This window comes from Microcebus murinus, chromosome 2, assembly GCF_040939455.1.
Source record: "Microcebus murinus isolate Inina chromosome 2, M.murinus_Inina_mat1.0, whole genome shotgun sequence".
NCBI classification, from domain to species: domain Eukaryota; kingdom Metazoa; phylum Chordata; class Mammalia; order Primates; family Cheirogaleidae; genus Microcebus; species Microcebus murinus.
This window is the reverse complement of record NC_134105.1, coordinates 43851849-43879152: the sequence shown is the minus strand read 5'-3', so window position 1 is coordinate 43879152 and position 27304 is coordinate 43851849. Positions and strand designations below refer to the sequence as shown.

Sequence of the window (27304 nt, the reverse complement as noted above, 5' to 3'; positions counted from 1 at the left end):
GCCCCATTCTTTCCATGCCACTATGGGCTCTATTCTTGAATGAAAACCTTTGGTAATTATCAGATGGCTTATACGTGACCCCAACAGAAGCTGTACTTTGTACTAGGATCTTGATGTTTGCTATATTTTAAATAGCCTGAATCTCAGACTTAGTGATAAGCAGTTTAAGCTCAGCTATAAACTGTTCTTAATCACTTTGGGCAAAGCATAGCACCTCCCTGGGCATCATTTTTTCTTTAGTGAAATGAGGATTATTTTTTTGGCCACACAATCCCTGAAGTCTCTACAGCTTTCTGTTCTGTGACTCTGTGAGGAGCTCAATGTCAGAGGGCCCCTGTAAACATTTGTTAAGTGATGCCCAACCCCTCTCCTCATCCGGTTGTCCTAAGGGGAGGAGCCTGGCAGATGCTTTGACAGTTAGAGCAGGTCCCCTGGGACTTATGTCAGGGTCCATTTTAATGTACACGTAGCCAGCTTGGCATTGAAGTCTAGTTGGTTTGTTCTTTAAAAGTGGCATGCCAGAGTGTTTTGACAGTGCTGAATCTGATTTTTCCATAGGTTCCTACCAGCCAAAAGAAGGAAGGTGTTTATGATGTGCCAAAAAGTCAACCTGTAAGTGTAAGTACATCTCTCTTCTGCCGCCAGGTTTCTGTGGCCTGTATTCACGCTGAGATTGTGTCTGCAACCTGCAGAAGGGAACCCCTCTCCTGGAATGAATGTCACGATGTGTATGGCTCTGCTGGGGACTGCATGCTGGGGACCCCTCAGTGGGCCCGAGGGCAGGGGCATAAGGCAGACATGGTAGGGCTGAGGAGGGTGTGCCAGTCTGGATCAGGAGCTGCTCCCATGAGTGGGAGTGAGTTGAATGGTGCAAATCACTCTGTCCGAGGGACTCGAGGTCTCAGGTGTTCCATGGCAAAGATCTCCAGCCAAGGCTTTACTGTACCTCGTCAGGTAGAGTACAGTGTCTTCTTTCCAGGAAAAGAGCTGCTCATCCAATTTGAAATTCGTGGAGAAGTTTCAAGGGGATGATAGGAGAAGGGCTGGTCTGGGCTGTTGGGGTGTGTAAGTTCAGCCAGTGGGAAGAGCATTATGGAAAAGGCCATGTGCGGCGTGCCTGCAGAGAACCCAGGAGACATGCTGCGTTCAGGCCAGCAAGGTCCAATGCGTCTCGACCCCAGGGGCTAGTGGGACTCCTGGGAACCTGAGACAGGATGGAAAAGCCTCAGTTTTGTGCTATTGCCCCAACCCACTGCCAGGCCCAGAACTCATATTTAAGACCTCCAACTGGCACTCGGAAGCAACATCTACATATCATTCAGGCAGCACTGGGGAGCCAATGAAGGCTCTTGAGCTGGGGGCACATATATATGACTTTGCTATAGCCAATATAAAAGGGTGCTTAGCCATTATTGATCTCATTCATGTCAACGATGTGTGGAAAGAGAAAAGGCTTTGACATCATCCAAGCATTCAAGAATCCCAGCTCTGTCCCTGGTAGAGCTGTTGTGAGGCTAAAATGAATCTGCCTGGGACACTGTTCTCTGTTCTGGACCCCACACTCTGGGAGACATAAAGACATGCCCGCATGTGGCAAGGTAAGATTAATAAAGGCATTTGAAGCCCCGCCCCATGAGAAGCAGCTGAAGGACCCAGAAATGTTTGGCCTGGAGAAAAGAATCCACAAATGTGAGATGGGACTCCAAAGGACGCTGTATGGAGGAGGGATTATATTGTTCTGTGTTAGCCAAATCCTGGGACTGAGACCAGCGGGTGGCACTGTAAGAAAGCCAATTCCAGCTCAGAGTGAGCGTGACCTTCCTCACCATCAGAGCTGTCCAGGGGTGGAACAGCCGGCATGGTGAGAGAGTGTGCTCACCTCCACTGGCGCTGTGCGGGCAAAGCCTGGCACGCCGCTTGTCACAAAGACAACCAGGGCGATTTGGACAACGGGTGGGGAGCTGGACCGGGGAGCGCTTCCCGTCCCTTCCAGACTTGGCAGTCTGTATTCTCCCAGCTGGGAGTCTTTGTGGTCCATTCTCACCCTTCCCTGCCCCCTCCTCCCTCTTTTCCTAGTGAAACTTCTTTCTGATGCATGTCCATTTCTCTAACCCATTCTGCCAGTATCTTAAAACCACCATCCTCCACCTAAATAGCACTTCTGAAACCCCACGCATGTTAGCTTTAATGGAAAAGCGTGACCAAATGCATGTCCTTTTTCAAAAACTCTAGTCCAGGGACCCACGTCAGTGTGGAGCTGCTCGGGGAAAAAGCAGTTTTTCTCCCTAAGGCCTCTGCATCTCATCAAGCTCCCTTGTCACTAAGACGCTGGCCTGCTCTTTGCGTTTCAATTCGGCCCAGCCCCCATGACACTGTTCCCTACAATTCAATTTGTGCCTGAATTGCCTCACTTGTCCCTAACAGGTTGAGATATGTGAGGAAACATGCTCCATTTGCTGCCTTGGTTTTTGTGAATTTATTAGCCCTTCTGGCCACACCATCTCCATGCTTAATAGCTCCAGGGGAAAAAAAAATCTGAGCTCCCTAGCTTAAAATCCACGGCAGGTTGCCTGAATGTCGCCCCACAGCCTACGTGTCTAATCTGCCTCCTTGTCCAGGCCCACCGAGTGCTACTTTCCTGAAGGAGTCACCCCTCTTCCTACTCTCTGGGCAGCCCTTCCCCAACGTCCGACTTTGCTCCATGCTTTGTGTTCTCGGAGAGACTGTCCAGACTTCTGCTCTGAGTGGCATCAGCAGAGCACCCCTGCCTTGGTGTCCCCAGACCCTCTTATGCCTCTTTTAACAGGACGTCTTCTCCATCACCCCTGTCACCTCCCTGAGGCCCTTGTGTTACTGGAAGCAAGCTCAGGGCCCGTATGTGGAAGCCAGCACCACACGGCTGCTCTAGGAACATTTAAGAAATATGAATGACTCTATCCTGTAGAAGGAATTTATGAAAATCACTGGTAGTTTCTTTTAAAGGGAATTCCCGTTTTTCTGATTCCAAAATAGTCATGAACTTAGCGTGCTGGAAGTTTTGCTTGGGAAGTATCTGGGCTGGCTGAATAGCATGCAGCTGTTCCCTTGGAGTCCTGGAACCACTGATGGTGATGACAACTTTGCTGTGAGCTATTTTCAACATGTATAAGAGCCTAAGAGAAGCAGGAAGTAAGAAGCTCAGGCTATGATGTAGAGAGACAGGTGGATGCAATTGGAATCTGAGCTCCTCCTCTTTCTACCTGTGGGATTTTTCTTATTTTTTTTGCCCCTCAGTCCTAGTGTTCTCATCTAACAAGAGGGATCATTGAATGTAACTTGAGGAAAAAATAGTGTATGTATTTCAAGATTCATTCCTCTTGCCCAAACTTCCCACCATGGCAGGCAGTGAATACCCCACATCCTTTCCTGCTCTGGCTTCCTGCCCTTTGGATTCCTGCCCTCCAGGCTTCCCCCTGTAGACCTGCCTCTCTGACGAGTGCACACTCCCTAGGGTGCCTCCGTGCTCTGAAATCCTTGCCATGATCTGCTCCTGTTTGTTCATGTCTTGCCACTGTTTGCTCCTTCACCACCTTCCTCTTACTCAGGAAGACAAATAAACCAGAGATAACCCAATGACTTCATGTTAAGCAGCTTGCAGGGAATTCTGGGACTTCCACAAGTTTCTCACAAGAAGGGAACTGCCCAATGGCCTGTGGTTCTAGGTTCTACCTAGTTCATTCTTCCTTCAGTCCAGGTCTGCGAGAGCGCAAAAAAGAGACTCAGCCTGTCCTTGGAGAAATCATCCATTAGCGCGCGCGCGCGAGCGTGCACACACACACACACACACACACACACACACACACCTGCGGCAAAAAAAGTGGCCTGATGTTCAGAGTCAGATCTGGGCATAGCCATCACCTGGCCACTTCCTGGGGGTCCCTAAGCAATTTTTGCATGTCTGATCCTCTATGTTGTTATCTGTAAAAAGAAAGTAATGTAAAGTAAAAATAAAGTAATATAACTTTGTTTGGAGGATTAGAGACATTTATGAAAAAACCTTAACAGAGGATGTGAATTAGATTACATGAGAACGTTTCCATGTGTTGCTGTTACAAGCAGTGCTCCAGCAGATAGTTACCACTGAGCTGAGGACTGTCCACCATGCTAGGTGATTACATACCCTCTTTGGAAAGCCTTCTTTACCCTAAACAGGTTATAATCCCTCTGGGGTACCTTCCTCCCTGTCTTTGCAATGATCATAATGGATTGTCTTTGTCTCTTAACATATCCATGTGAGCCATTGACTTTGAGTTCCTCAAAAACCTTGGCTGAAATCCTATCTCATGCAGCTTTGTAATCTTAGCACATAGCCAGTACCTAAAACCTAGTTGTCATTGAAGACTGGGGTAGTAACCCATGTTGTGAAAGAGATCTGAGTTCAAATCCTGACTTCATTACTGGCTTTATGATCTTGAGTGAATCCTTTGCTCTATTCAATCTTTAGTCTTCTCCACTACATAATGGCAATAGGAAAACCAAATTCAATCAGTTCTAAGAGTTTAAATAGATTAATAACAGTAGTCACTCAGTAATATGCATCAGCAGTTAATGGACAATGATGTTTCTTGCATTGACTTGCTCACCAAGAGTGGTCACTTCTCCATATCTCCTGAATTATGAGTCCGTTGAAGTCAGGAGTCCTATCATTTCATGTCCTGATCACCAGTGAGCACTGTCACAGGGTAGCTGCTCAAGCAGTAAATGAATGAGTGAGCGGATGAATGCACAAAAAAATAAATGAACAAGTGAATGAGTGCATGAAGAATAAAGAAAGAAATGAACGCCCTTAGACCAAAAGCTCATCTATTATTAGACAATTAGGTTCTTTTTCCTTCTGGGTCCAAAGACATTGTGTCAAACTAAGAGTCTTTGTTTTCAAAGAAGCCCCTTACCTGGCACCTCATTGCACTTTGTGTTCAACGCTCTTGCCCTATTCCACCTCCAATCTCCATAAATATGTGGGGTTTTTTTCCTGATAGCTTGGCTCACCAAGCTGACAGGTGGCCTTCTAAATACAAACATACACAGCACGCACCTGTGTTCACTCCCCTCCCACATCAGGAACTGCATCCGTCAACGCCAAAACATTTTGCTTGCTTGGCAAGGCTAGTTTGGATTGGGGATTCTTTTTTCCTCCCTTGGGTTAAACTTTCCTGCAGGGGCCCTGTGAAAAGAATTCAGAGTCATCAAAGCTCTTTAATTTTCTTTAAGTGGGGCCTGTTCACTATAACATATTAGGGACACAATCTGACAGAATTCAGAATCAGCATAATTTTTCTGCCTAGAAACCCCTAGAACTATTTGTATGTCACACAGAAGGGTGGGGAAAGGATTTGGGCCCAATGACTTTGCCAGATGTTTGTCTGAAAACCACTATAATTTTTTGCATGTTAAGAGTGTGATCGGTTCTACCTCTTGCCTTGTCTCAGTGTAAAATTAGAGACAGCAATTACATAGTCCATTTCTCAAACTATGCTCAACTGCAGACTTTCTTTATAAAAATCAAAATTTTCCATAGCAAGGTAATAGATAATAGAGGTAAAAGAAAGGACCTACATTCCATCTCATCACCATCATACTGGCCCCGTGTTGGCTCCTGAGGCTTCTCTGTGTCGTGAGCAGTAAGAAACAAAAACATAGTGCCTTCCACCCTCAAACTGATGTTTCAAGGAACATTGGCTAGCCACATGGTCACAGGTGAATGCAAAAATTAATTCTTTAAGACTCTCAGATCCTTTAATACATTAACATGTACTATGAATGTAGTATATATGTGAATATACACTATGAATATATTGTGAGTATATGAATATATTATATAAATTGAATATTTCTCAGTTTTCTTTGATCGAAAAACTCTTTTCATACTTCTTATACATCTCAGTTTGAGAATTATTCCATTAGAGACTTGTTAAAAAAAGAGGTGTGTGTGTGTGTGCATACCTGTGTCTGCACGTGTGTGCGTGTGATACAAAACAATCCACCTCAAAACTCAGTGACTTAAAACAACAGCATTTGTTATTGCTCACACATCTAAGGGTCAGCCGCATGGTTCTTCTGGTGGCTCTGCTTTTCCCTGGGCTCTGTGACTAACGTGTGTAATCATGTGGGGGTCAGGCAGGCGACTCTGCCAGTATTCACTCAGCTCGCTCCTGTGCTTGTGGTTGGCTGGCTGTGGAGTGGTCCCGCATGGCTTCAGATGGTGCAGGAGGATTCTCTTCCACATAGTGGCTGCTCCTTTAGCAGGTTAACCTGGTCTTGGTCACAGAGCAGTGGCCAGGTTCCCAGAGGCACAGAAAACCTCTTGGAGGCCTAGGTTTATCACGTCTGCAACACTCTTTAGCCAAAGCAATTCATAAGGCTGCCCCAGATTCAGGAGGTGGAGAAGAAAGTCTACCCCTTGGTGGGAACTGCTGCAAAGTTTCATTGCAGAAGGGCGTGAATCTATGGAGAGGTGATGAACTGTGAGCCATCATGCAGTCAGTCTGCTGCAGTCTGTGCATAAAGTCACTACTGAATTATGGCATACACTTTCTTTTTTGACCCCACTGTTTTCTTCTTTGTTGCCTTCCCTACTTTTGGCCATTATCTGGGGAGATGTCACCATTCTATTGGACAGCCATTGTGGTCACCTGGACTCCCAAGTCCATGACCTTCATCCCTTGAATCTTTTCCCTGGGAATAGCTTTGGTGATGTCAGACCCTCAGGTGCCCCTCCTTTCTCTCACCACCCACTCTCTCCATCCTTCCCTCCCACTCTAATACTTGTGCTGAACTTTTCCTTGGTTCAATATCCAAGATCCACTTAAGATGTTAATTTCTCTTTAGCTTTCCTTGAATCCCAAGGGACATTGCTCTTTTGAATCTACTTCTGCTGAACTTCTAACACATTTTATTGTGGTTGCCAGGGAACAGTATTTTCTAGTGTTTGAAAGTACAGGCTTTGGCATCAGAACAACTTGAACCTGAGTCCCAGCTTCACCATTTCCTAGCCTTGTGGCTCTGTTACTTCAGTTAGTCTCCCTAAGTCTCAGTTTCCTCATCTGGAAACTGGAGTTGATGGTGGCACCTACCTTACAGTTTTTTGTAAAGACTAAGATGAGCTAAAATATGTGATCAACAATTAGCCTAGTGCTTAGGGCCGTGAGAATTCAATGGCTGTGGGCTATTGTTCCGTTTCTTTCCTCTGCTTTTCTGTGAGCTTTTAGAGGATAGGATTCACTTTTAATCATCAGTGTCTCTAGGGTCACGCTTCTGTGGGTTTCCAATCTCTGAGATTTTAATGGTGGGCCCTCTCCCCGGGGCAGGGTGGGGGACCACGTGTGCAGGTGTACATTTTTGTCAGCCTCGAAGCCCATGAGATCCCTCAACCTCTGTCCTAGGTCCTCACCTAGTGGCTCATCGACATTCGTCCATTGGTAGAGATACCCTCAGTACGTGGCGAGTGTGAACTATCAGGGCATTGCAGAGTTTTAGGGCAGCAGAAGTTAGAATTAGTTGTGTTTCTTAATGGTCTCTCCACATCAGCGCATCAACTTGTGGGAGCACAGTTTTGTTTTGATTAACCAAGGCCTAGGTAAGGATGGAAAGCTGGTCCCCTCTCTTTACTCACCTTCCTCGTATTCACTCACCCTTGCCCTGGTATTCACTCATCCTTGGCCCATCAACCCAGGGTACTCAGCTGTGCTTATGATCCCTTTCTTCTTCTTTTGGATGCTCTTTTTTGCTTATTTGAATCTGGACCTGCGATGTCCCCTCCTTTTAGCAGATGTGTCCTCAGGGTCGTGCTATGCTCCCCTCCACCCTTTCTTAGGAACAAGATTAGGCTTAATCTCACTCCTAGAAATGCACATTTCCCATCTCTTGTCCTGGTCAATGCAGCTGGAAGCTTGGCACAGAGCTGATTTCTCTTGTGATCTTAAATACATGGGTTCACATTTATGTCAGGGTCTCTGAAAGCCAATGACACAGATGCTTGCTGGCAGGACATGTTAACTGGCTGAAAAGACAGGGAGGTTTCCAGAAAGAGGATATAACTTGAGCAAAGCCTTGAAGGATGAGCAGGATTTGAACAAGCAAAGGAGAAATGGAATCACCGTCTAGGTAGATCGTTGAGGTCTTTCTCACTCCTGAGACCTCCGCTCAGCAGCACTCAGAGCTGGTTAATGTACTATCAGTTTCCATCTCAAGGAGAGGGGAGAACACAGGTGGCATTTGCTTCTGCCGGCTGCTAATGCTGGGCGTGTTCTTCAGGCACATATCCTAGCTTCTTGTGACTGTCAAAAATGCCCGTTCCCGAGCAGAGAGGAAGGTGTCTGCTCAGCATCCCATTGCTGCATTCATTATTCAGTGCTTTTTGCACTCTCTTAGCCTTTGAACATGATCCTAGTCCCGCAGTGGGACCACAAGTACAGCAGTGCACTCACACCCTGCTCGAGTGCCTGCATCAGACCCTACCACGTGTGCCCCACGACACTGGCCTTGGTGCAACTTGACCTTCACAGACAACTGTTTCTACAGCTCAGTCCTCAACCGTAGCATGATGCATGTCCCTCTTCACATGAGAGGGACTAAGCGCTTTTCTTCTCCCCTCTCCTCGTCCCCCGTGTAATACTCTTGTGGCTGGAAAAGATCTTTCATCCTTCACCTTATAATTGCCCGATGTAAAAGCCTTGTATATACTTGCATTAGGCATAGAAGACTTTCTAGTTATGGGTAATAGCTCATCAGTGGGTTGTAACAGAAATGTTTTTGGCCTTTAGAACAGAGATTGGCATAATAGTAGATAGGAAGGAAGCAGATAGTCAAATTGGAAAGTTGGATTCCACACCAGTTTCCTTTTGATGAAACGTGGATGGAGAAACTGAAAGCAATGGTCAGACTGCTACCCCCGCCCCCCGCCAAGTTTCTTTCCTCACTTTGGGTGTGATCTTTGTTGATCACTTTAGCTTTCTAAGATTCATCTTCCTCATCTGCACAACGAAATGACGACCATCCTCTGCTGACATCTGGGGCCTCTGTGAGCTCCCAAGGCAGTGTGTGTGGAAATCACTTTCTGCAAAGAGGGTGGGGGGGGTGCTTTTATGAAACCCCGAGGAAGAGAAGACCTAGGGATGGTATGGATTGGTTTTGTTCAGTTATTTTGTGGCCTGTTTTATGACTAAGGGCAAAGGCACAGTTGTAGGAGAGGAAGGAGAAGATCTGGGCTCAACATAAGAGAGAAATTCCAGATCGTCTGAGCTGATGTTCAGAGGAAAGGACAGCCCCGCAGAGTAGTGAGCTGCTCTATGACCCTCAGAGTATTCAAGCAACAGACGAATGGTTCTAGAAGGGATTCCCACGTTGTGAATGGAACTGCCCTAGTAAACCTAGGAATTTTTCATCTACTCTCACGTTCTGTTTGCCCCATGGTCACTATTATAAGTCAGTATTTACCTTGTCTTCTTGCTCCCAATATCTCATCCGCTGCATTGGATACCCCAGAGGCCCATTCTCACCTTGACTTCTAAGTAGCCCACTCTGACATGCACAGCAAGCAATAAGTTCTGGTGCTGCCTTGTGAACTTAGTGCTTTGGATGCAAAGACATCAGGTATCATAATCAAGTCGCCTCAGTGAGCAAGCATTGGCTGCAGAGTAGGTGCCTAAAAACGATCTGTTCTTTCCCAGTTTCCTTCTGGAGAGCTTGAAATCAGAACTCTAGATCTCTCTGGGGTGTCCTGAAAAGGGACCACCCTGGGAGAAACTGATAAAATCCCGATGATTGGATATGATGTCTCAGCTTTCGATTCGGTTTCTTTGTTTTATCATGCCAAGCCACTAACTATGTGCGAAGAATCTAAAGCTAATTTAGCTATGGAAAAAGTAGTTGGATTTATTGAGCATCTGCTGTATGCCATGGACAGCCTAGGCTCTGGATTCAGCTTCTCTCTCTCTCAGTAATCACGATTCTAGGAGGTAGATGCCATTTACATATAAAGAAACTGAGGCTCTAACAGGTCTTATAACTCACCCACAATCACAAAGCTAGTAACCAGCAGAGCCAGAATTTAAACCCTAGATGGTTCTGACTCAGGCACCCATAAAATTTCCCCTAAAATGTACTGAGTTTATGATTAAAGAAAATGCAAAGCCCTCCATCTCCTCACCCTCACCCTAATCCGAATCAACACTGGGACCTCAGGTTGCATCTTCCACCGCTTACTGTCTCTAGGGTCTTTGTACCCACACCCCAGGAAGCCCAGCACTCAACTTGGTTGGCCATGAACACTTCTCTCCTTTAGACCAAGTTCCAAGCAGGTATGCTCATGTCTGAGTCATTCCTGAAGCCTCACTCTGCCTGGCACACTTCTTTCTTCATCCTGGATGTTGAAGAAATGTTTGTGAACCTCAAAGAATAAACCTCATTGAAAGCCAGCCACCTCTGAAGCTCAGACAGATTCTCTCTTTGCCACCCTGCTTCCCATCCTCCACACACTCTGTGTGTTTCCATCTGAGACCCCTGTCCCTCCACAGTCAGTACTTGGGTGACTGTCCTTGCCTTAGATTTAATTTCATTTCTCTGCTGCAAATTCAGGAAGAATCAATCCATTAATGTGAAGAATTGCAATAATTCTGTGGACAACTATTCCCTACTTCCCCCGCAACTCCCATCTTTTATGGCAAATAAATTTTCATTCACAATTCAGCAGTTGGTTTTTCCTTCAGTTTGAAATCTGGATCAAGATGTATAATTGGATTAAATCTAGTCTGAACATTTGTCAGTTTCACTTCCTCATTAAGCACCACATTGTAGAGAAATTATAATTATTGCAATGCAGTTAACATAGATGTCATACAAGAGAAGGTCATATGGAAGTGAGAGGGGAATCTGGATCTATATTTTCCCACAAATGAACTAGAAGGTCGCCCCTTTGGTGTTTCTTAGGTGAGCTTCCTTTTAGCTATACTTAACAAGAATTGTCCTGACATAGGATCCTGGATTCCTAAAGTCTTAGTTGGAACATTAAAAAGAGGTCATTGGGTTTTACCCCACCCTCCATGCAAGAATCCCTCAAGAACATTTCTGATAGGCATGGGTGAAGGTGCCTCACTATTGGGCTTCAGCCCACATACCTGCATGGGACAGGTAATTCCAGAGCTCCAATTGCTAGGGCAATTCTTTCTCAGAGCTCCTTGAGTTTCCTTACAATTTCTATTCATACATTCATTCATCCATCCATCCATTGGGCAAACATTTACTAAGAACCTCTTACCAGAAAGTGTTCATAGGGATATAAAGATAAATAAGATAGGGTGCTTGAGAATTCATGGTCTAAGAAGACAGACAGACAGACAAAAGGAGTTATGATTTGTATAATCAAGGCTGTGGGAGGCTGTGAGCGAGACGCTATGGGAGCATAAAGGGAAGGTGGTAAACTTTGCCTGAGGAGTTTAGTGAGGTCTTCACCCAGGGGATAGATACAGTTACAGTCTTAAAAGATGGCGAGAGTTCGTGCTGGTCCTAAAGAAAGGGTGGGGTGGTATTCTGGAAGAGGCAGCCAAACGTTTAGAGGCATTGAAAGGCTGATACATCCCAGGGGCTGATGAGTGGCCTGAGGTGGCAGGACACAGGATGCCTTCCTTGGGGACAGTAGGTAAGGATGCGAGGGAAGCTGGCCCCAGCGAGCCAGGAATGTGGCGCTGAGAAGCTGGAGCCATGAGGAAGGCACGGAGGCTTTCAGGGGGTAGAGTGACACTATTAGAGTTGCATTTCTCTGTGTCCCTCTGGTAGCCTGTGACAGGTGGCTTGGCAGGTGCGGAAACCATTAAGAACCTAATGGAATTACCTAAGTGTATCCATCAGGATAGAGTCAGGAAAACAGAGCCCATGCCAGGTAGTTTAATAGAGGGAATTTAATGTGAAGAGCAAGTTAGAAATGTGTTGGAAGAGCAGAAAAGCCTGACAGGGCACAGCGGGGCAAGGTTAGTCATGGTCAGAAGTGGCTACTATCCCTGGGGCTGCAAGGACCAGGGGAAGAGATGGTGTTAGCAGAGCTCTGGAGCTGGGACGGCCAGCAGGCTCCAGGACCACAGAGAGAGGGGCTGTTTGGTGGAAGCTCAACCCACACAGGAGACTGAGCCACTGCCAGAAATATCATCTGAAGAGAGCGGGGAAGAAATTCACTGCTTCTCTCTTCCGGCCATCCAGTCTCCAACCACTGCTCCTGTTGAGCAACCCTGCGTGGAGTGTGTTGGCAAGGACGCCCGGGCAGTGTAGTTGACAGCGGCCAGCCCCTGCCATACAGCACAGAGTCGAGACAGCCAGTGAGGACGACTGTGGACTAGGGGTGGTGCAGATGAAAGAGTGAGGCACATGTGAGTGGACGGCCGGGGCAGATGAGACAAACGTGGAGTCTGAGCTCCCTCTAAGGTGACAAGCGTGGGAGATCAGGTGACCAGGTGGCCTGGACCAAGAGCCCTGTCTTCTCCCTGTGGGCTCTGTCATTTACATACATGCACCTTCATGTCTCAACTTCTAAAAGCATTTGCACCTCAGCCTTTCCACCTGCTGTCTTCAGGTTCTCGCCAAGGACAGCAATAATCCCTTTCATCTTCTTCTGTGTTCTCAGTCCAGGGCTCACATTTGGGTTGTGTCACATTATCACACAGAATGATACCTGGCTCTTCCTTCCAAAGTTGAAAAACTGGCCTGTCATGAATGGAGTGAAGCAGAGCTGTAGAAGGCTCGCTGTTCAATCATTCCGGAAACTTGTTTTTCACGAATGCACGTGGGGAAGGGGATAAGTGGTTGCATATGCGGGCGCCTGGTGTCTTGCTTGCTCAGTTGTGTGTTGGAGAAAATCGAGTCTGGGTAAAACAACGACCACTCCATTCCTCTGCTAAAATGCAGGCCATGGTCCCTGGCGGTACACTCTTCAAATTCTCTCTAAAACCCAGGATCCTTTATGCAAACGAAGCATGCCTGGTAGCCTGCTATATAAACAGATAGAAGTGGTGATGTGGCTTAAGCTGGGTTGCAGCCTCAAGACCTGCCCCCAGGACGTCCTCCCTACTATTCATCCTGAAGGATAGAAGGTTCTGGAAGGCAAGAGATCAAAAGAGGATAGTATGAAAACCACTGTCCAAAGGACCCCACTAGTTAACGACATGAGTGGGAGAATTGAGGTGGTCAGTTGAGGGCATCCTTCAGCTTATTTGCCACCTGAGAATTTGTTATGCTATAGTGTAATTCATGAACACAGATTGGGAGCCTATTCTTTGGGAGGCTGTAAAACAACAGAAAGAGCATGAAATTTAAAGTCAGAACCTTATACTTCTTAGTTTTTTGACTTGAAGCAAATTGTTTTGTGTTTTGTGTTCTTAATGACCAGCTGACAAGATGGGGAGAGCTACTTCCCTGGGTTATTGTACAGTTTAAATAAGAGAAGAGATGGAATTGCTATGGCATCTGGCATATAGTAGGTGCTCAGTGATGGGCAGGCAACAGGGTATTCAGCTGAGAGGGAGCTGTGCAGCCTGAATAATTGGGCTTGAATTTTTTCTTCTTCCCTTACCAGCTGTGTGACCCTGGGTTGGTTATTTAAACTCCTTTACGCTTTGGTGTGTTCACCTGTGTAATGATAACAACTGTGGTACCTACCTTAGAGTTATTTTGAGGACCAGAGAAGGCAATGCATGGAAGACATTTATAAAAGCACCTAGCACATAGTAAGTACTCAGTAAACGTTAGCCATAATCATTGTCATGAGCTATTATATACACGAAAGACTATACCAAGTGCTTCAAGAGATACGAGGATGAGTAAGGCCTGGCCCAGCCACGAGGGTGATTTTAGTTACCGGTGGGAGTAAGACTGGTCTACGGAGCATGGGGCTGGAGTCTCTCAGTCTTCCATGGCCAAACAGCAATGTCAACAAGCTCATGTTCAACTTGAGCCCGAGAGGGGGCTTGACCCACAGGCAGTGCACCGTAGCTGTGGGACCATGTATTAATCCTCTTGGGCTACTATGACAACAGCATTGAAAAACAGACTGATGGCTCAAACAACAGAAATTAATTTTCCCACAGTGCTGGAGGCTGTGAAGTCCAAGATTAAGGTGCTGGCTGCCGCTGTTCCTGGTGACAGCTCTCTCCTGGGGTTGTCGACCATCAACTTCTCATGACATTTTCACATGACCCTTCCTCAGTATGTGCATGCAGGGGGCGGGGGCTGGGGGGAGTGAGAGAGTGAGCCTCTGCTTCTTATAAGGCCACTAGTCCTATCATGAGGACACCATCCTTAGGATCCAATCTAACCCTAACTACCTCCCGAAGGCCCCATCTCCAGGTACCATCACATTGGGAGTTAGGGCTTTAGCATATGAATTTGGGGGAGACACAAGCATTCAGTCCTTAACAGGCAGGGATAACAAACAATTGTAACCAGAAAACATTGAGCACCCCACCAAGCAAGAGACTGCACTAGGCACTTAATCTGCTATTTTAAGATTCTCCGAAACTGCTTTAAGAAGTAGGTCTCTTCTCTACCATAAGAGATACTGAAGACCAGGGGAGTTAAATCAATGCAGCTGGACGAGGGTAACTAAGAATCTAATCTACCTCTCTCTAACCCTAAAACCAGGGTGACCTAGTTTATCATCCAAACTGGGGCACTTTTGAAAGTGAAAAGGGATTTGCTATTAACAGTTATGTCAGGACAATAGCCACAAATAAGAGCAGTCTTAGGCAAACCAGGAACTAGTATCACCCTCCCCAAAGCCAGTGAATGTTCTTCCTACTGGGCCAAGCTGCCTCTAAGACCTGAACATGTGAGACAAAGGCAGGAGGCTTCTATCTATTCTGTCCCTGAAATTCTGTACCAGTAGTGCTACCTGCACCGAAGCAGGCCTAGTACTACCTCCAAGACACAGGTGTCCTGATGCATGCTTGCTGCTTCAATAGGCATATATCAGATTACTTAGAGATCTGTTACATGGTAAGAAAATGTGATCCAGGGCATCTATTAACTGCTGCTGCCATGAGTCTGTCATTATTCCTCTAATACAGATCATTAACATTCACAGAACCTTAACTACAGCATCTCTAACGAGCAGAACTATAATGTACACTGTCCCCATAAATATCCATTGATGCTGACATCATTCTCTCTTGGTATAGTAATTCAGCTTTTCTGGATAAATCATCATGTTGAGGTTTTTTTCTTTCTCCCTAACTGCCATTATTAGTAGTTGCAGAAGAATAATGAACAAAGTCTAGTTAAAAAAAAAAAAAAAAGAGCAAGAGCTAAATGAAGTCACAGGGAATAAGAAAATTATATATTGGTGACAGTCCCAACATGAAGAATGCAAAACTTGTTTTTCCAGTGAGTTAGAAAGGAGGCAAGAGGCCATGCACAGTGGTTCATGCTTGCAATCCTAGCACTCTGGGAAGCCGAGGCAGGCGAATCGCTCAAGGTCAGGAGTTCAAAACCAGCCTGAGCAAGAGTGAGACCCCGTCTCTACCAAAAATAGAAAGAAATTAATTGGCCAACCAAAAATATATAGAAAAAATTAGCCGGGCATGCTGGAGTGTGCCTGTAGTCCCAGCTACTCGGGAGGCTGAGGCAGGAGAATCGCTTGAGTCTAGGAGTTTGAGGTTGCTGTAAGCTGGGCTGATGCCACAGCACTCTACCCGGGCAACAGAGTGAGACTCTGTCTCAAAAAAAAAAACAAACAAAAAAAAACAGAAAGGAGGCAAGAATCTAACAATGCTGAGTGCTTGCTAGGGTAGGGGCCAGGTAGCATGCTGGGTGCTTGACAAGCTGTATCTCGTTCAGTGACTCTAAAGACGGCATTGTATAACAGTCATTTGTGACACTTTTGAAAACACAACTTCCTGGGCCCAGACCCTATAGATATGTTTTCGTAGACGTGCATCAATTTTTATACAAAGGGAGATTTACAAAGCTCCCCCAACTGAGTCTCCTCCTCAATGAAATCTATCTAGTTTAATTAACATGACAACTGTTATTTTCTCCATTTTATAGATAAGAAGATTGAGGTCGAGATGCTAACAAGAGAGGAAAATAAAGTCTAATTGTGAAATCCCTTGCATCGCTACTTATGCAGAAAGAATATCTCCTGTTAGAGTGACATTCACTCTCACTTTTCACAACACTTTTCCCCTTCCCCACTTCCCATTTTCCAGCCTATCACAGAGTTCCGTCAGCATGTCACTATGCTCCTCTCCAGCAGGTTGGCAGCATTGCTGTCTCTATCTCCAGTATTTTTCTTCTTTCCCACCGTTGCATGCTGTCAGCCCAATACTCAGGTCCCCGCCTTTTCTTTATTTTTAAATCTCATAGCCTTTTCTCTTTGGCTATTTCTTTGCTGTTGTTTACACAGTCACCTGGGAAGCTCTAGTCCCCTTCCTTCTGCCACCATTACCATTACAGGCCCTTGCAGTATGATTGGACCATGGTCCTCCCGAGAGGATTGAGTTGGATGGTGGCAGGGCAGACTCCTAAGCAGCACACCACAGCTGCTCCTTCCCAAACCTTCACCACTCACCCTGGGCTTCAATCCCTGGTCGTCTTAACCTTTCATTCCCCTCACTATAGCATAATGGTTATGAGCACATATTCCAAAGCTCAAACCACTTTGGTAAAAATCCTAGCTCTGCCATTTACTAGCAGTGTGACCATGGGCAAGTTAATTAACCCTTCTGTGCCTCATTTTCCTCCTCTGAAAATGAGGAGAGCAGTAGTATCTACACTGGCCATGATAATGAAACGAGCAAGTGCATGAAAGTACTTAGAATCATATCTCATACGTACAGAGAAGAAGTTCCATCTAAGTATTAGCAGCAATTATTATTGTCCTTCATGACCTCTGCCTGGACAAGAAAAGGTCTTAATATTACTATTTGACCCATTCCTTCGTCTTTAGTCCAGAATGGACTATTTTTGTCCTATTTATGGATTTGTCAAAACTAGAAATAATGATCTCAGTCACCTGTGACCTAATCAAGGAGATACTTTTAATTAAAAGGGTCTTTTCATAGAATAGATAAAGCAAATATGTGGGTAGAGAGGGTCTCTGCTTTTGGTGTCCATGGTAGGATCTCATCAATTATGTTATCTTCATCTCCTGGCTATATGGTCCTCAGAGATAAGGTGTCCAGTGCCAGAAACAAGCAGGAAAAGAAGCCAGAGACCAAAGCACAGACATCAAAGTAACAAACAAGGAGTTCCCTTGTCCCTGTAGTATATGCACCATGTCTTTTTCTTATAATTTTCTAGTTTCTGCAATACTGGAAGGTACCTCCTATAACCACTCTCTGGTCACTTAAGCATCGTTCTGTTCAAGCATTCATTCCTACCCTCATTCTTCAAGCATTGGCAATGTCACTGTGTGTCAAGCACTGTGCTAGGCACAGGTGCTATACAAGTCATACCAGATCCCATCCCATACCAGGTCACTTCCCACAAGGGAAGGCCACCAACAAACAAGGAAACAGACCAAGCAGTGAGTGCTCATAACAAAACCAAACAAGGCAATGCAACAAGAGCTGGGGGCTGCTCCTGTATCGGGTGCAGTTGGAGAAGATCTCCCTAAGGAGGTGACACCTGGGCCTAAATCTGAATTAGAACAAGGGACCAACCAAATGAATAGCAGGCTGGGAACAAGGAAAGGCCAGGGCAGAGGCCTTGAGGCAGGAATGAGCCAATGGTCCATCATGAACAGAGCATGGCAGGAAGGGGGGGGGGGTTGATGGAGGTGAGTTCTGAAATAGGCAGCAGCTAAGCACAGATGGTCTTATCAGCAAAAGTAAGGAAGTTGGATGTTATGCCTGGTGCAATGGAAGACCTTATCTGATATGTTTTTAAGATTGCTTCGACTACTCTTTGAGAGATGAATTTAAGGGGGCAAGAGGCGAAATGGCAGTCTAGGCAAAAGAGAATGCCACTAAGGGGATGGAGAGAGTGAGCCAAATTTGGAATATGTTCTAGAGCTAGAGTCAGCATCTCTCCATGAATGATTGGCTGTCAGATGGTGGGAGAGAGGAATCTAGAATAACTTGTACATGTGGGGCTTGAGCTTCTAGGTGTGAGTTGGTAGCCTTTACAGAAACCAAAAGACAAGGGAAGAATGGGTGTGGGAAGTTCAGAAGTTCTTTGGACATGTTGAGTTTGACAGGCTGACAAGTATGGCATCCAGTTGCTGGAAACCAAAGAGGTGATGGAATCAGATATCAACAAGACTTCCAGTAGCAAAGAGTATCTCCAATTGCTGCCACCCCGGAACCACCTATGGCTCTCATGGGACGAGCTTGAAGAGTCAGATGAAAATGCCATCCAGATGTTAGAAGGCAAGAAGGGCAGCATACCCGTGTTCTTACAAGTTTTTCTGAAACCTCGCCCTAGTATTTCTTTGAAATTAGCATGAGAACCATTTACCCTAATTGTAAAGCCCTATTTGGTCAAATGGCAGACTGGATATGACATCCTTTCTATAGTTTGTAATAGCAAATGCCAAGTCTGTGGTTGTATGTGTGTGTGTGTGCACATGTGCACATACATACATGCTGAGCATTTGCAAACACCACATGGACTACCATACCCTCCATATAATAAGTCATGCTATTGCCAAGTTTCTTTCTGTTCAGCTTTCTATTCTATTATATAAGCAAGATCATCCACTTATTAATTCTGTTTTTTAAAATGTGTCAATTCAATATAATTTCCCTCTGTGTGCCAGCTATTAGGCTATCTAGGTATTAGCAAAACAAAGATGACTAAGACAGTTTCCCATACAAGGAACTAGAATCTCTTATAAGGTCCTAGTTTGTAGAAAAGAAGAGAGAAGATAATCACTGTACCCATACATGTATGATGCCCAGAGGAGGATCATCTGACACATCCTGAGAGTCATGGAGGAAGGCTTTGAAGAGGTGACTGACTAGACCCGAGTCTCTAGAGATGTGTTATAGTTCTCTGGATAAATGAGGATAGAAATGGCAACCAGTCAGAGGGACTATCTTATGCCAAGGCCTGGGAGAGTAAAGAATATACTTAGAAACCTGTTCAGAGGGCACATATTATGAAACAAAATTGCAAACTATAAGTTGTACAATCAATCAGAGACAGTTGAAGATAATGCTCTTCCAAATATTCTCTGGACTTAAAACCTTTCAACTCTCTTTTGAGTCTAGTCTATTAGTAAATATTGCCTCATTTGATCCTCAGAGCTCTAGGAAGTAGCCATTTCCCTCAGTTTTACACATGAGCAAGCCAAGGTTTCCTTGGAGCCTTAGTTTCTTTATGAAATGTGAGCCAGGCTTCTCTGCTCTGACTTAATATTGTCTCCTCTTATTCTATACAACTGTGAGAGGAATCATGATGCGGTGGAAAGGAACTAGACTGAGAGTTGGGAACTTGGCTTGTCATCTCAATTCTTCCGCTAATATTATCATGTTCTTGAGAAAGTTGGAAGCCGGTTTCCTCATTTGAAATAAATACAGGATTGAGTTGAATTAGAGATTTCTGCATTCTCTCCTGCAATTTATAAATCGGTTCAAAGGCCACCAAGTAGATGCTACAAAATCATCATCTTCCTAAAGGATACTCTGTTGAATTGTCGGCTTAACATACCCAACTAAGCAGACACCAATCAAGGTCTCACTGCGTCCAACGCTGTGTTCAACTATAACCTTAAATATTATCTAGGGTAATCTTTCCACAGTCTTCTGAGATGAATATTCCCCCAATGTCACAACCAAGAAAATCCGAGGGAGGGATAAACTAGTTAAATTCCATTCACATAAAAACAGAATTCTTGTTTTGGTTCTTCGGAGCGGAGTTGGGTTCAGTCCTGTGAGTGGCACTGCCATCGTGCAAATGTGCGTGCTCGCTGAAGACGCTCAGCATGGCTCCCCTGTTGTGCGACTCCTCACACCCCGACTCGAATTAGCGTCCTCCAGTTTTCCCTAACTCGACTGTTACACCTCAGAGAAGGGACAGCATCTGAGTCCTCACGATATTGGCACAATGCCTTGTTCATGGTGGGCATTCAGGAAAAGTTTGTTAATCATTAAATTAATGCCTTGAGAATCAAATCCAGGAACGAAGAAGTAAATAAGGAAATGCATTGCTAAGTATGTAAAATCTGCATTCCTCTGGAGAAGAAAAGCAAAAACATTTTGCATGGAACGGCTGTCAGAGCAGCAGGCAAAGCCCTCCTAACTATTTTTTCCTTTGCTGTGACATCTCTGCATTTGTGATTTCCTCTGATTTGTTCCACATTCACTCTGAGCCTCTGCTACTCTTGCTTGATTTCAACTCTGTCCAATATTTCTTGTTACCGTTTGGATGCCATCTGGCCCGCAGTGGTAGCCTCTCCAAGAGAGGCACAGCAGCAAAGAGAGATGACTGACTCTCTGAGAAGATCCCCTGCCCTCCTCCCCCAAAGCGTGTTAAGATCCTGTCATCCTGCTGACAGGAGCCAATTTCACATTACTGCAATTCTAATTCACTCCCTTTTCAGAGTACTGAACTGATGCCAAATCTTGTTAGGAGTTTTTGAAAAATCCTTGAGTTTTTGCTAATGTGGAACTAGAATAATAGATTTTTAAAAGGAAGAGAGAAAGGAAGAGATCATTAAATACAAATAATTGCAGGCTTTGGGAAATCATTCCCCTCTGGTTTCTAGTTTTCTGTGTACGTTTATACCTGTGCAGATAGGTTTGTTCCATCAAAAGCCATTAAAGTAGCAAAGCCATCTTGCAGTCTGCTCCTTCCCCTAACAAAGGAGCTAAAGCAAGGAAGGGGCACCTGGTCCTAAAATCCTCTTTGTCAAATGTCACATCTTTGGGATAAGCTCATGGATTAGGACCAAGAGGCTTCTATGAGTGTATAACTATATTGTCATTCCCGGTGTTCCTACAGAGCTCTGTGGCTATGATGGTGTTTTCAGTGTTTCTTCTCAATTCCCATCCTGGCTGCATCTTGGCTAGCACTACAGAAAGCTGTGTCATCATCTCTTTTTTCATGATCCTGCCCACTATCCTATGACAACAGCATTGCCACTACCAAATCCCCCTACCACCGCTGTCACCATCTCAAAATATCTGCTGCTCCCAGCTTCCCCAACCACACAAGATTGGGTTTGGCACTCTGTGTTTAATTCTAAGGACCATAGTACTAGTAACTACTAGCATGAATCACATTGTTACTCAGAGCCAGGCACTGTATACTAAAGGCCATATGTGAATTATCCCATTGATAACACCAACAGTAGCACAATTGCCTGTTTTCTTTTCTATCTCCCTCATGTGATAAAAGGACAAGACTGGGCCCTTAGATGCTTAGTAAATCATAGCTGCCTTATAAATAGATGTGGAGGGAATGAATGACTGATTACCAGTCTTAGACCTCGCTATCACTACCACCATCTTCCCAGACACAAGCATCATCATTTCTCACCCATCACAATCAACATAGCTTTCCCTTTGCCACTGTCACTGAGATCAAACTTACTTGGCTATTAGTATCTTATCTCATGATCATCCTCTGTCTGCAAATAGTGCCACCAATCCCATCTTCACATATATTTTCAAGAAAATATTGGGTGTATTTTAGGAAATCTGGGCATGAAAACACCATCTCTCTTTCCACTCCCCCACCCTGTCTCTCCTAAAACCATCATATTTCTCACTTTTAAAGAGTATCTAGTGCTTTCAAATGCAAGCAGATTGGTTTTCTTGACGTGAAATGAAAGTTGGGAAGGTCAAGAATCCAGAGACAGAGTTTTTAGCCACAGCAATGCTCTGTTCATTCACATGAGCCCATGCAGGTCAGCTTAGCACCTTGAACTTTGTCTACTTGGTTCTGCCTTTCTTGCAATACTGGATACGGTGCCAGCAAATTCTTTGCAGCAACAATCTCCATCCTGACTTACCCTGGCACATTAAGAAAGGTTATTTCAAAGGCCATCTTAATTTTTCGGAAGCCAAGTATAAATATTTTGTTGTCCAAGGATTTGTAGATATATCACATTTGTGGGCACTTCAAGGGAAGAGGTAATTTTCATTATAAGATTTAAGCATTTCCCTCCACCCTCCAACCTTCTGGACAACCTTTGGGACCCTCCTGAATTGGAAGCTAGGGCAACGAGGGCTATTAGCTGCTAAAATGAAGCCCAAATTTGAGTAATTAGAGGCAGCTTTTCAATCATTACAGAGACAAAATCTCAAAGCAGTACCAATTCCTCTATTAGATCAAGGCATTAAGTCCAGCAAGATCATAGATCCCCAAATCTCAGTAGGCCTGGCACATTTTGGCATTAATGGGATTCTACTTTGTTTGAGTGAAGATGAAACTTCATAGATGTCCCCATGAAACATGAATCTTAACTTCTTTAAAAAAAAAAAAAAAAAACCCCACAGCTATCTGGCCCAAGCATTGAAAAAAACCTTTTATATGCAGAAGAAGGTTACTGTTTTTGCAAACTGAATTTGACTTCATGGTATTGTCTAGACATAGCAAAGAATTCAATTCTCCCATAGCAATTTTCCAGTCCTACATTTAATGCAAATGTAGGATGTGTTTTAAAAGAACAGAAGAGAATATAGAAGCAAGGAAATGTCTAGTATTTAGAAAGCACCCAGTCAACCAGAAGTTTATTTTTCAATATATTTTACCTGGAGTTGTTTTGTACAATATAGTAGTCACTAGGTGCACATGGCTATTTAGATTAAAATAATTAAAACTAAATAAAATTTAAAATTCAGCTCATCCATCATACATTAGTCATTTTTTTTACACCTGTGCTGTAAGACTAGCCATATTTGAAGTGCTGGGTAGCCACAAGTGAGTGCTGACTCCTGTAGCAAGCAGCACGGACACAGAACTTTTACATCATCCTAGAAAGTTCTATTGGACAGGGCTGCTCTAGAGATCATTTATCAACCTTATAGTCTCTATTCCCCATCTCAAGTCACCCACCCTTGTTCTTCGATTGCCAAATAGAGTTTTCCCATCCCTCTCTGCCAGGAAGTAGGAAAGTCGCTGTTTACTCTTGGCAAAGGGTGATAGAGCGACATAAACACCTAGGTGCCCCAGAGGGAATCGGTCCTCATGAGCATATGCCTGCCTTGTTAAAGCACTCACTAGGGAAAGGTAACGTGTCTTCAGATGCCTGGACCCACCTTAGTGCAGTTACAAATCACTTAAGTTAATCCATTTCTCCTGAACCGTCTAGATGGATAATTCATTCTTTTGCAGGCTTGGTCTGAGTTCTGAGTTCAGATCTAGATGATGCCTTATGGGGGTCCCAGTCCCACTCCAATCCACCCACAGGCTATGATGATTATAGATTGTGACCCTGCTCTCAGCAGGTGAGAGCAAAGACCAGGTGTTATTCATCTCAGTGTTTCCAACGCCCAGCCAGGACATGGCGCGTGGAAAGCTCTTGTGAATGTGTTTCACAGAAATCAATCAGTTATGTGATCAATCAAGATGGCTCAGTTTTCCCAGGAAGGCTTTCACTAGTTATTCCTGCTGACACTTTGTCCCCAGGACGGTGATGTGCAAACCTCTCTGCACATCAGCATCATCTGGGGAGCTTTTAAAGCCTTTTAGTGCCAGGCTCCACCCTAGACCAACAGAAGCCAAACATCTGATAGCGTGGCGCTGGCGGCAATGGTTTTGTAAAAAGCTCCCCCAAAGGATTACATTGTGCAGCCAGGGGTGAGAACCCCAGGAGGTTTCTGACGTGGCAGCTACAAATAAGTTTTATCCTTATTTTCACCCCAAGTCCCTTCTCATCCACTGTCATTTTTGACTGCAAGAGTCACATGAATCTGGTTCTTACTCGTTACCTTACTCAGTTGTGGAACAATATAGTGTCCCCACTGCTCCAAAAAGAGATTTGGGGAAGATAATCTCCCTATGGAAACTGTATTTCAATGCCTTAATGAAGATTCAGGCTCAAACTGTATGGAAACAATGCAAGAAAATATCTTCTTTTAAATTCTCTTATTGGAAGCTTAAGCTGTGAGTGAAATGGACATCATGTTGAGTTTTTAAAGGCAGAGTACAAAGTTGCATACATGCCATGATAGGAAGTATGAAAGAATATAGCTGTAAGAAACAAAACAAAAAGTCTTTAAGATAAATAAATTAAAACTCTAGTGGTAATTCTGGGTAAAGCAAAAGTCGGGGGTGTGGGGAGACTAGGGAGTGGCTCATCAGGGCCCACCCGTAAGACTCCACTAGGGAAATGTGTGCTCATTGGCTAGAAGGGTCTCCCCACTGGCTGGAGGAAGTACACTGGGTGTCACCAAAGGGTGTCCCAGACAGGAGGAAAGAGCTCTGAGCAATCACCCAGCCAGGGCCAGAAGAGTAAGGGCTCCACAGTACCAAGTACAAAAGATATGGAAAAAGATGACCAGGCGAGACTGCAGCCAGGACCCAGATGAAAGGAAGAAGATGGAATCGAGAATGGATCGAGGGGTGCAGGAGTGAGACTGGGAAGCCTAGGAAGAGCTGGTGAGCCCTTCACACAGGCTCTGGCTTAGGTGGAGGTAGTTTCTAAAGAGGGGCCTCTGGCAAGATTTTTGTTTCTTCTTCCTCTTTCCATCTCCAATACCATGTAATAACAGTTTCCTAACCTTAAAAAATGTATGCATATGTATTGCTACAGTAAGCAAATGGCAATACACAAATAGGATGAGATGATACTAATAGTAGCTACTATTTCTTGAGCATCTGCTATGTGCTAAACACCAGACAAGACTTTGTGCTCACATCTCAGCTAATCTTCTCAATAAACCTGATATGATGCCATCATTACCGACCCTACGTTACAGATGAGAAAACTGAGGCTAATCAACGTGTCTAGGGTCATATGGTCAGCACGTCCATGGCCTGGTGGGGCCAGGACTTGGTCCATCTCTGTGTCACTCCATAGAGATACATTTGTTCACCTCTGCAGACCAAGCTTCACCTGAATTCACGGAAATCACCTCATCACACCTCATCTCCACGCTGCACCAAAGGCCACCTCTTCCGTCACCAGGGAGGTGACAACAGGCTCACGCTGACAGTGGTTATCCTCCCACATTTTCATTATATGGGACATGGTGGGGGTTTTTATGAGATTCTACCACGGGCTGTTTTTCAAATTTATTTAATTCATCCATCATGCTCTGAAGCCATTTGCTTTTTTATATTGGACAGATGTAATGAGATTTTGGACACTAAAAAATGTTTTTATTAAAAGTTATGACCCTGAGCTAGTTGGTAGGGGCTTGGCCATAAATCCCTAGGAGTGTGTGAATTTATAAAGGATGTAGCGATATAACCTTAACCTTTTAGGCCACGCCATACATTACAGGATCGCTAAGACTAATACTGTCTCCCCACCGCTCCCCATCTCAGGCCAAATAATAATAATGGTAATAATTTATGTGGTTATTTGATGCGGCAGTTTTTCCTCTTTCTGTAGCCACGGTTGAGTCATGGTGAGCCAGTGCCTCGTGGAAACAGGTGGTTGGTGGTTGGCCTGAAAGCCCTGCCGTAGTGGATGGGGCCACATTGGTTCTCTTGCTCTGCTCGGCATCCTCTAACTAGGGATAAGGGACATAGTGGTCCCCTTTTCTACAGATCGGGTGAAAGTGATTTCTGGCAAATGAGCAATATTATGAGGCTATGGGTGACAGTTTCTCCACTCCTCCTTTGCCAACACCAAGCTGTCCTCCAAATTAGGAAACGGTGCAATCATTCCTGTTCATGCATAATAACTCCCTTTTAATGTTCATTTTAGCAGATTTATATTAATGTTAAACTACTTGGAAATCATCCAGATCAGCTTGTACACACAGACCAAAACATGATCATTAAAATATACGTGTACATTAGATATAGATATATATTACCAGCAATATGTAATACAAACCATAAAACAGAAAGTTTACCAAACAGATGTGGCCCACTGCCAGCTCCTTTGCAAGCATGCATTCGTTCATGTATCTCTGAGCACTGCTATGAGCCAGCTTCTCTGTGAGCTGCGGAGGATGCAGTAATGAAGGCTGCACGGTCCCAGAAAATCCAGGGGATGACTTTCAGCTCAGAAGATCAAGGAACGCTTCCTGGAGGAGGTGGCTTTTTCAGCTAAGTTTGAGGGGTTTGGTGAGCATTGCGCTTGCAGAGGTGAGAGGACGAGCATTTCAAGCAGAGAGAATCACCTGAACAAAGGCACGCACAAAACGAGCTGTGCACGGGCTACTCCAGACAGTTTAGTCTGGCTAAAGCGCATGATAACAAATTTTCCCTTCTAAAAGAAAAATCTCAAGTGTAAACATCATGCTCTTATCTCCAGCCACTGCCAGTGTCTGTAACTGCAGGGTAATGTCTGTGATTGCAAGAAGATGGACATTAAACTTACAAAGTCACCGCAGCAGCATTTCCTAATCAGATCCATGTTTTATCATCTGCCCGTGCTGGAAACATATTCCAGGATTTTCACGGACAGCCGAGACCGGGGGAGTGTGAATCGTAGATACCGTCGTCATTAAACTCATAAATCCATGTCATTTGTGTGTCATTCACCTCATCCTCATCCATCATCCCGTTTCAGAATGGCCCTTCGTTTGAGGATTTTGAGGAGCGGTTTGCTGCGGCCACCCCGGTAAGAGTGAGGGGGCTCTGTCTGGTTAACTGTTTCATGTCACTGTCCCATCGTTCATTCCATACTCATCCGTCGTGCCTTGTGGTTACAGAACAGAAACCTGCCCGTGGACTTTGATGAGATTTTTGAGGCAACAAAGGTAAGGCTTTGAGGTTCTTGTTGAACAAGGGTGTTCTGCTCATTCTCGTGCCTTCCATGCTATCCTCATGCCCCTCCCATGAACGACGAACTCTCTGCTCTGCTCCTGTCCGAGCCCATTCTGATATTCCCAGGATGCTACTATTGGTGGCCCTGCCATGAAGTCATATTGTGAGTGTGCATGTACAGACGTGTGTGGGTGTGGGTGTGGGTGTGGATGGATGAGAATCTGGTGGGAGAGGAGGTGACTCCCTATCTTTTCATTTGACAGATATTTTCCAGGCCTCTACTATGTCCCAGGCGTTCTGATAGATGCTAGAGGTGCAGTAAAGACACAGTCACTGCCCCGAGGAAGCTCGTAGCAATAACATAGTGCAGCATTGCACAGGATAAGATGCAACAGGATTGCCTCGCCTAGCCTAGCATAGTGCAGTATAACAAAATAGAGTAGGAATTCGG

The 27304-nt window shown here is 44.8% G+C and overlaps 1 protein-coding gene across 3 annotated transcripts in view; it reads left to right on the top strand.

The window, feature by feature from the left end:
- The window catches only part of DAB1 (DAB adaptor protein 1), a 1133708-nt gene that overhangs the window by 1075293 nt on the left and 31111 nt on the right, over positions 1–27304 (top strand). For 2 of the 3 annotated variants that reach the window (XM_075998701.1, XM_075998702.1), the window contains one exon: positions 559–618. In XM_075998701.1, the coding sequence (XP_075854816.1) occupies positions 559–618 (60 nt within the window). Of the gene's footprint in view, positions 1–558; positions 619–26656; positions 26708–26798; positions 26847–27304 lie in introns of all 3 variants that reach the window. The other variant, XM_075998696.1, reaches the window with a different exon arrangement.